This window comes from Bidens hawaiensis, unplaced genomic scaffold (assembly GCF_021521415.1).
Source record: "Bidens hawaiensis isolate Kalapana, Puna unplaced genomic scaffold, B.hawaiensis_p1.1 tig00046373_1, whole genome shotgun sequence".
In the NCBI taxonomy this organism is placed as follows: Eukaryota; Viridiplantae; Streptophyta; class Magnoliopsida; order Asterales; family Asteraceae; genus Bidens; species Bidens hawaiensis.
The window spans coordinates 1-10,156 of NW_027505984.1; the positions used below are offsets into that span (position 1 = coordinate 1).

General features: G+C 36.1%; 1 protein-coding gene and 1 pseudogene across 2 annotated transcripts; both read right to left on the reverse strand.

Annotated features, from left to right (window-relative positions):
- Positions 1-1,248: 1,248 nt before the first annotated feature.
- LOC143616256 (uncharacterized) lies at positions 1,249-3,226 on the reverse strand. Its single transcript, XM_077089136.1, has 6 exons — positions 2,941-3,226; positions 2,280-2,378; positions 2,117-2,193; positions 1,927-2,035; positions 1,506-1,834; positions 1,249-1,413 (listed from the first exon to the last, which is right to left on the reverse strand). Exons 1-6 carry the CDS (start codon positions 3,224-3,226, stop codon positions 1,321-1,323), a joined length of 993 nt encoding a protein of 330 aa, XP_076945251.1. The 3' UTR covers positions 1,249-1,320.
- Positions 3,227-5,532: 2,306 nt separating this feature from the next.
- On the reverse strand, positions 5,533-9,594 carry LOC143616255 (phototropic-responsive NPH3 family protein NPY5-like; annotated as a pseudogene). Its single transcript, XR_013150632.1, has 4 exons — positions 8,594-9,594; positions 7,905-7,974; positions 6,745-7,813; positions 5,533-6,156 (listed from the first exon to the last, which is right to left on the reverse strand). The product of XR_013150632.1 is annotated as a phototropic-responsive NPH3 family protein NPY5-like (transcript).
- Between the last annotated feature and the right edge of the window lie 562 nt (positions 9,595-10,156).

A 10,156-nucleotide genomic window follows, 5' to 3' on the forward strand; every position in this document is an offset into this window, starting at 1 on the left:
GGTAAGAAGTAAGAACCTGAAAAGTGGGTCAAAGTCACATGCTCATTATTATTCATAACTGAGGTCATGTTTGGGTGCAGTCAAACATGTACCAACCATACAGTACATACATACGAGGTCAACAGGTATGCATATAATGTTTGCGTTGACTTATTAATATTCCAACAACAGAGATTCATTTGTGTAGTACATTAAATTAGATCTTTTGCTCGATGAATTTGTTTGCCACATCGGTGAACTCTAACATTCCAACGGCAGCTTTGGCATAAGTTCGCTACTATGTCGCGAAAGGTTTATATGAACAAACACTTTTAAGAAAATGCCTAGAAACACTTGGCTGTTTTTCAAACCACTATGAAATTCGAAAGATTCTCAAATAAAGTAGTTTAAGACATCAGGAGTTTAGTGGTGTTAGGTACCATGTATATTTATTTGTTTTAAAGACACTGATTGAAGTGGACTGATTGGATAAAACTACAGGAGAATGCAATTTTAGGACAGAATTGCTAGATTCTGTTATTCAATAAGTAGGTGAAAATTACATGGAGAATGAGATGAGAAATTGACCAATCGATCCAACATTAAGCAAAACATTTCACCCACCACTTTTTTATTATATCATGATTCTTGCACACTTCTGCTCCCAAACAGTTAAGAAATTTACTGATCTTGCTACTAGCACAGATGGTTTCGTGATTATTTGACATGTCAAGTGAGTTGAGAAGTCAAAACTCAAAATGAGTTGTAGACGGGTCATAAAGCTTAGTTAATATAATAAGATGTAATGAAATCGTAAACAGTTTCAACATTACTTTATATTTTTCTTTCTTTTGAATGGGCTGATAAAATCCATTGAAGTTTAGTATGACTTGAACAAACCTGCTTATTAAACAAATTAAGCAGGTCTGATTCGTAACTTAACTTGTTTATTTATGTTTAGCATAGCTTGAACACAACTTGTTAACCAAACAAGTTCAGAGCAACTCAAAAACAACTTGTTTTAAAAGGTAGTGTCAAATTCCTAACACATCACAAATTCTCACTGCCTTAAAAAATAATTATCAGGAACCTAACCCAACATTTTGAGTTAATAAGATGTAAAGGAAAGCATCCTACTAAGTACTAGCCACATTTTGTCAGAAACCACACATTGCGATGAACAACACATCAATAAGCAAAAGGAAAGGTTTCAGGATTCATAATATCATGAAATTAAGAAACTCAACGACTAGTATAACTTCGCAGTTTGAACATAACCGTCATATTTTTTAATCATTACTAACGACACCATTAACTATAGGCACACAAAACCTAACTCCGTCAGTAATAAATAGACAGAGTGCGATGATGCTGAAGAGACGGGTTTGAAACCCCATATGCCCATAACCAAAGATCCAATTCCACACTCAACACCTGAAAAACAAAAACATTCATAAATATGTTTTCACTGCTGTTTAATGTATGCAGACAATTAAACATACATAGTCATAACAAACACCACCAACCTGTTTTCCGGTTCTTTTCTGGATCAAATCCCTCATTTTCTCCACTGCATATATAGAACAAGCTCGCAACTCAACTTCCTCTTCAGTCCCCGAACCAATTTCCTTATTACCCTTAATAATATTATCCAAATCTGAACTATATCTAAATACTCCAAGCTGCTGAAGCACTGCAGGGGCAATATAGTCTGCAAATATAGTGATCGAACCCACATCACTAAATTCCCCATATCCTTCACCCTTAAACGCACCCCACACATCAGCAGCAAATATCTGAGCCCGTTTATACAGAAACACTTGGTGACCTTTGTACACCGTGTGGTCACGAAAACCTACACCATTTAAATCGTTCAAACTTTAAAAACTATTTCATTGTGAATAACTTAATTTGCTTAGGTTGAGCAAAAAGTATTAAAATTGATACCAGGGAAATGACGTGCGATCATGGAAACAAGCTTAACAGCCGACTTATCACAAGATTCCACAATGTTTGATGCTTTTCCACCAAAGCTTCTTTCCAACTCAAACCCAACCTAAAGATACAACTTTTGCTATTAATTGCATGATATAACACAGCACATATTACACATGCACATATATGTATATGCATATACCTCGTGCAACAAGCGGACCCGTTCATCCTCCAATGGAAGAGGTCTCGGCCATTTCAAGAGCTCACGCAACTCAGGGCCTGATTATAACCACAAGTCAAACTTGGTCAACCATCAACAACAGCTCAAGTTTTCTGAGGTTATAAAGATTCAATAGTATTATTACCAGTGTACTTTTGAAGTCGATCAGCATCAAACACAGTTTTGTCATTTTCAAGGGCTTGTTTCAAGCCAGAAGCCAAATTATCATAGTTTAAATCCTTATCTGGTATCAAATAGCAATCAATAAACATTTCAAAATAACAGAATATAACAAAAGTATATTATTATTTTTGAAAATCAGCTCAAGACATGAACACAAAATTTGATCTCAACCAAGATCGAGTCTTTCTGTTTATTATAATAATTCTTGATATTTCAACTACATACCCCAAACCATATATTTAGAGTTAATTGTCATTTTAGAACCTGTGGTTTAGCCAACTACGCAACTTTAGTACCTAAACTTTATTTTGTGCAACTGGCTACCTCAGTTTTAAAAAACTTGTCATTTTAGTATTTTTGGCTAACCCCGTTAATTTTTTCTCGTTAAGTCAAGGGTAAACTTGTAATTTCAGTTATTTTATTAATTCATTTAAGAGTTAAGTGCCATTTTAGTACATGTGGTTTGGCCAACTACGCAACTTTAGTACCTAAACTTTAGGTACTAAAGTTGTGTAGTTGGCCGAATCACATGTACTAAAATGGCACTTAACTCTTCATTTAATCAAATTCCCCCTTTTGTAAAGGTTTTGTTTAGTTTTTAAACATTTGAAAACCCTAGGGACCGATGGTGTCAAATCTTAAACTAAACAACCCCCACCCCCTTTCTCTTTCATTTTCCGGCTTCTGTCCCGATCTCACTACCGGCGGGATTCCGGCCATCTCAGCTCTGGCCAACTGGTTAATTTTCATTTTGATATCCAACCCAAAATCTGCTATACAATATGTGCAGTGCAATGACCTGATTAAGCAGGGGATTAACAGCTCTGATTGACGAAATTGGAGGGCGGAATTGGGCCCAATTGTGGTGGTGTAACTAGTTGCATGATCCGTTATGACCAATTTTGACATTTCTATGGTTTATGAGGATTTGGGGGTCTTTCAAACTTGACTATAAAAGTATCAGAACAAGCTTATGAACAAGTCAGTCACTTGTCCTACTGGCTATTACATCCCTCGTTAAAACTTTGTAAAAACCATAGACGCGAGTTCGAGTCCCTATCACCACATATTTTTTTGAGTTTATGATAAAATAATTGAAATTACAAGTTTACCTCTGACATAACGAGAAAAAATTAACGGGGTTAGCAAAAAGTACTATAATGGCAAGTTTTAACGACCCAAGCGGAGCTAACCCTAACTTCTTCCATGGCGGCTGCAGACGAAATGAAATGATTGTTGACCACCGGTTATGGATATATGGAGCGAATGTAGGAAGGGGTATGGGTCAAGTGTCTCCAGCAAGATGATTGGCTTTGGTTTGGTTTGGTTTGGTTTGGTTTGGTTCGGGTTTTCATAGTTTGAAATTTCGTGCTTAATTAATGTTTCCACCACGTGAAAACCGGGCCGAAAAGTCACGAGGCTGATACTGCTTTTGGGCCCGCATTTCCGCAAATCTCTAACGGCAATAACTTATACTTTGGGACTTTATAAACACTTTTAGAACTTTCTGGACTATATTGTAATTTTTTTTTCTTTTTGATCGATTTCTTTAGAAAGTGAAGGTTTGCTACTTTATTTATGTTCACATAACCTGTCCTCCGGCCACTATGCACCCACAATATGCCAATACACATATGAAAAATGTCTGGTCTAAAATGGGCTACGACACGATTTGATTCAACCTTAGACAACGTGATACAAGACAGGGCTGATAGAGATATACCAAACGCATATTTGAAGTAACTGGACAAAGATAATTGGGTTAAAAAAGTGTTCATCTTAAAATGTGTATCGTGTGATACTTCAGCATAGGTAATTAATGGACACAAACGTCTCGGTATTCATTGGCAGATAACCATGTCTAAGTTGTCATACAAGAATTTTTGATTTCCCCAATTCGTGAGTTTTGATTTACATTAGGGTGAGGGTAGTGGGCCGTGGACGGCTGGGCGCGAACGACGTGGCCACCGCTACCCCCTAGACGTGGACGGCTGCCGTGGACCGGACCATAGGAATGGATATAGCCGTTGAGAGTGTGGGAAGGCTCAAAGAGCTGTTGGAGGGCAAAAAAAAAATTTTTTAAATAGTTTTTTTTTTTATTTTTTTAAATTACAAACCCTACCACTTCCCCCATAAATAACAAAACCATAAAATAAAAACAACACACCATTCTCACTCCCTTTCTCTCTACTAATTCAAAAAACCTCTCTAAATTTCTCAAATTTAAAACCATGTCGGGCTCGGGTTACGGAAATATCAACATCGACGACCCTCAATTTCCCGAAGGATTGAACTACTTTAGCCATCTACCGGCATCCGACCAAGCGATAATGGAGGAAGAAAAAGATCGTATTCGGAAGGAATTGACGACAAAAAATAGAAACGCTATTTTTATGTATTTTTTATTTTTCTTTTTATTTTCCTTTTTATTTATGTTTTGATGAAATATTTTAATTTAAATTTGTTTGTATAACAAAAAAAAAATAAAAAAAAAATTCAATCAAGTCCACAATCACCTGGAGTACTACACCCTCTGGGGCTTGATCATGTGTTACGTCGGCGCCTACGTGGTGTAAATATATGGAATCACTTGAGGTTGGATCAAGCCCCACTACCCTTAACCTTATTTTCTATATAGGAAGCCACAATTAACAATTTTGCCTTATTTTAAGAAGTTAATTTATAATTATGCAACCAAGCTTACCTTTTAAAACTTTAGCTCAACATGTCAAATATAGAACTAACTTAATAAAAAAATATTTTAAAAAATAGTCTAGACATTTACTATTATATTGATTTTCTCAAGAGTATTCTCTTTTATTCTTGCTTTTGTCTTGCGTCATGAAACAACAAGCAAAGAAATAAACCAAACGATTTATTGCGAGATGAGGCACCCCTATGCCAAGCTTTGAACCAATGTGATTTACCTGTAATGAGAAAAAACATTTTGTTATTCTTGTGACTAGTGGTAATGCATTTTCCTCCTAGTCAACTTGACTGCCAATTTCTACCACCAAGTAACAAGCCCTATAATTATGACCAACGTGATGTACATACTAATCTTACATTGTTTAAGTCAACCTATTTGACTATTTCCCCCGAAACTCGTGTTCACTGAACCAAATTTATATTTCTTAAACCGTCTATTTTGACCAGTTTGTTCGTTACCCAGCCCGAACCATCCATTTTACAGGCTTATATAGGTTGAGTATTGTTAATATATTCATAAGAGAAAAATTAAAGAAAACTTATTTAAACAATAATAATTTATTTCATTAAAAGTCGATACAAACCAAATAAACGGAAATGAGAGATTGCAGCATTAGCAAAAACAAAAGCACTTGTTGATCAACAGGTTCATTAAACCGTCCAAACATATAAAACCATCCTAAAACACACACAACCAATTTACACAAACACATAACCTACGACAAAGAATGCCTCAGGCTCCTCGTACACGACTTTGTTTCCTCGGCATTCGTTGATCGACTCTCCGACGTATCCAAACTCCCATTATCACTATCTCTATCCTTACTCGAAAACACCTTCATAAACACTCTTTTTGATATCACCACTCCCTTCCCTTCCTCACTTGTGGGACCCGACCCGCATTCTTCTTCCGTGTTAGTCCTCGAGCCACCACTTGCCGTCACACCCATGGCGGCTTCAGCCGCCACCCCGCCACCTCGTAGCTGCTCAAAAAACAGAACCTGCACCGCCACCCGTAATGGGAGCCGCTCGTTTTGAACAGCATGCTTGCAAGCATCCGGTGATAACTTCCGACAATCCATTAACCTGCATATTCGTTTCTTTTCGCTCTTTCCGATCCCAGGGTTTTCCTGTATATATTTTCATAATATTATCAGTTTTTTGACTAGTCAAACTCGATAAATCGAATGAAAAATTAGTAGGTAAAGTATTAATTAATACTTTACCTACTAATTTTTAATGTGTGAATTTCTAACATAACACGAAAACAAAGTATGAACCTAACATGAAATTAGCGGGTTTGGGTGTAGTATAAATGGGTTTGAGCCACTTTCAGGTCGATACTGCGAACCCATTTAGTTAAACTAGACGTGTTTGTGTCAAATTAGCGGGGTTTACGGGTTGACATGTTTTACTCATTTATTTTCTATTTTATCTTTTTAATATGTTTTATGTCATAAATTAAATTCGTTAACTTAGAAGAGAAATAACTGTAATATTTTATAATTAAAAAGTAACAGTTTTATATGCACTTGTCTTCTTTGTTTGTGGTAAAATGTAAATTTAAAGTATTTATAAAAAAATGGGGTTAAACAGGTAATGTCCGTGTCAACAGCGTATATTCGTGTCATGTTCGGATTCATATGTCTAACACGATTTTTGGGTTGGACATGTCAACTAGCGAACACGGCCCGTGTAGCACCCATAATTAAACTGACCTTAAGGTACATGTCGATAGCGCGATAAATCCCGTCATGTGTCGATCGTGGTAAACTTGACACCATGTCCGCCAGGTCAGCAAACTTTAACAATGATGTGTCCGGGTCCTTCGCAATTTCAGCAAGGTACCCGTCGATAATCTTGGCCACGGTAACTTTCGCACTCGAGTCACCATTGACTTCCAATATCCTGTTTTCATCATTTTGATCGCGCGTCATAAATACTGCAACGAGTTCTTGAACCAAATCAACGTCGAGAATCACAATATCAGACACGGTTGCATCGTGCAACCGATTCCCAATCCATCTCATCAATTCCTTCCTTTTAGTTCCCGCACACTCTAAAACCACACACGCGTGTAACAAATGAACCAATAACCTGCAAGAAACACTTTCGGTTTCATCCGGTAAAAGCTCGAGTATCATTTCAATCAAAGCACGGGTTTTTACAACATCCCCGTCTCGTTTGCCGCTTCGTTTCCGAACCAATGCAATCTCTTTTGCACATATAAACTTAAAGATTCACCAATAACATACGAGCCCGTTTTCCCATTTGACTTAATCGCGATCATTACTCGTTTATACAAATCGCTTGAAAGATCACATAAGTCTTCCACCCACCAATCTTTTGGAACCGTAACGCTTTTTTTCCTCGTATAAGTAAACGACCATTCGACTTCAGAACTATCAACCGATACTTTTGAAGCGATCGAGTCTAGACAATGGCTAACCACTTTTAACTCTTCGGACCATGGAACAAGACCCCTTGTTGACTGGAAAACAATAACCGAATCCTTCCATGTTTTAAAAATGCTCGAGTTTAAAAACACTTCGATTTTGTAAACGAGGTTTCCTTTATCGACGGTTTCATACATTTCTAAATACTCGGCTGCACATCGAGCCATGGCCACATTGTACGCGTTGAGTGTGACAGTCATGCCATAACAAAACTTAGCACAGATTTCAAACCCCATGGGCCCACCTCGTTGATTTCAATTTCTTCATTGTTTTCGGTGTCTTGAACTGTAACGAGTTTTTGCAAACGCGCGCTCTTGGATAATAATGGGAACTAAAAGGAACCGAAGATAATATTTCATTAGACTGTTTTAAGGAAAGATGTTTAATTTGTTAACATGGTATAAAATAATGAAATATCAAACCTTGTGCACGCAAAATTTAACGTCTCCAATGCTTACAATCATATCAGCAGCTAGATCAGTTGCTACATATCTGAACATGAACAAAATCATTTAACAGTTAAGTTCAGAACACATGCTACAAAATTTCATAGCCATCTACGCATGTAAACGAAACGTACGAACATGAACATAAAATTTGTGCAAATAGTTAAACGTACGGACATGAACATAAAATTTTGTTCATTTTGTTTAATTAACGAACATGAATACACGTCTCGTTTGTTCATTTATGTTGGAGCTTTCGTTTGCGCCTATCCATTTAAATTTGTTTGTTTAAGTTTGTTCATTTACATTCGTGAATATATTCATTTTAAAATTTCTGGCCCATTATAACTTAGTACATTTTAAATAACATTATAACGTTCTTCACATTACTTCAAAATAGTTTTAGTTGCGTTATCTTTATTCATCTATATTCATTTATACTCTTAACTAACAAACACGGGTGTGTTCATTTTCTTCACAAACGAACATGAACAAGATTATTTAATGGTTTGTGTTTGATAGTTTGCTAAGTTAAAGTCAAACGAACGAAGAATATGAACATGCTCCATTCATGTCCGTTAGGTATCTTTACAAGCCTATATCATCAAATAGATAACTGTCAAACACAAACAACAAAGTTCACAAGAGAGTAATAACATACTAACCGAATATTATCACCAGTAGACTGAAACAAATCAGGTTTTGATCCAAGTTTCATAAACTTCATCTTCAAGAGGCTAAACTTATTTCACCTTCAAGACAAAATCATAAGTAAGAAGACACTAGTTCAAATGAAACACAGTTTCAGAGAGCTTTTAATTATTTCTTTCTCTCTCCTCAAAACCACCCAAATGTTGAATAATCAAAGCCTACAAAATCCACATTCTTCAACAAAATCTTGCTACTACCAATGGCAATATGAAGCACGCACCTGTGTCACACTCCCAACATAATCTTGATATCAGTTAAAATACACCACCAAATATGTAGACAACAAACAAACATCAACTTGCTTTGGAACTTTAAACAAAAACACAAGCTTTGCACTAAAAAACAACACTTATTACTTCACGAATGACGAAATGGTTAACCTCTTGTTACAGTGTCAGGCTTAATATTATGCAACATAATGTAAGATATTCAAAACATACACATATAAATATATAATACAATAGAATAGGATTATATATACAAACCTTAGTGTTATGTTGAAAAGCCAGTTGAGAAATTGAATATAAGATGAAAACAAACAACACCCATCTCGAGTTTAAACGAATGGTAAGGAATAAATCAGAGAAACAGGAAAAATAAAACGAATCAAACAGTTCTCAAATGAACACTAGGAGAGTGCAATCTTTTTAGGAAGGAAAAAAACAAATGGAACGTACGTACCCCACACCACACACTACATAATTAATTATATGTAATGTCTTGTTATCTTTATACTAAAATGTGAAGTGATAAATGGATATAAAAATAAAAAGAAGAGAAAAGAGACAAGGTAGGAGGAAAAAGATGAGTGGTCGTTAATCTTTGCCAGCCACTAAAGCAACAGTGTGTTATAGCTAAAAGTTAATATTAGATTAGATGAGATCAGAATGTTCGCACTTCCCACAGTGAAATTGTTTGGCTGTTTGTTGTTAAATGTTAATTATTTGTAACTTTAGATTCAGCACCACGTACCGCATGGCTCGGCTGGCTTCTTTATCGTCTTTTTATTTGAGAGAGACACACCTGTGAGCTTTTTGTGGTACTTGATTCTATATTATGAAACTTTATCTTCCGCAAATGAAATCGTGACCTTTTCTGATCGTCACATTCAGACCAGACCGGACCACGTATGTGTTTAGATTAAGGTTGTAATTAATGGAAAACCTTTTTTATCAATGGCTGATTATTTTATAATGTTAATGGACGATTAAAAAAGAAAAATCATTAAAATGAGTCAAATGGCCATTGACTAAGTGGAAAAGGCAAAATAAATAAACATATGAAACGTTCGAATTATAGGGGTTTCCTCTCTTAGCTCGACCCATGGGCGAACCAACGATTTACGGACACGTGCCATTTTTTTAAAGAAACGGTTACATAGACGTTTAGGGGTGGGGGGAATTGATCCCTAGACGTTTTTATCGACTTAGGCAGACGTTACCTCCACTTCACGTGACGTTTCCCTTCACAATGTGTATCGATAGACGCTTTCTCTAAAAATAAATGTCGCATGCCAG

Bases quoted from the DNA above. Each gene is read 5' to 3' on its own strand.
- LOC143616256 (XM_077089136.1), bottom strand. From the start codon at position 3,226: ATGTCAAAATTGGTCATAACGGATCATGCAACTAGTTACACCACCACA. The intron at 2,036-2,116 runs GTATATGCATAT...TTGTATCTTTAG, and splicing joins GGGTCCGCTTGTTGCACGAG to GTTGGGTTTGAGTTGGAAAG. The intron at 1,835-1,926 runs GTATCAATTTTA...TAAATGGTGTAG, and splicing joins GATCGCACGTCATTTCCCTG to GTTTTCGTGACCACACGGTG.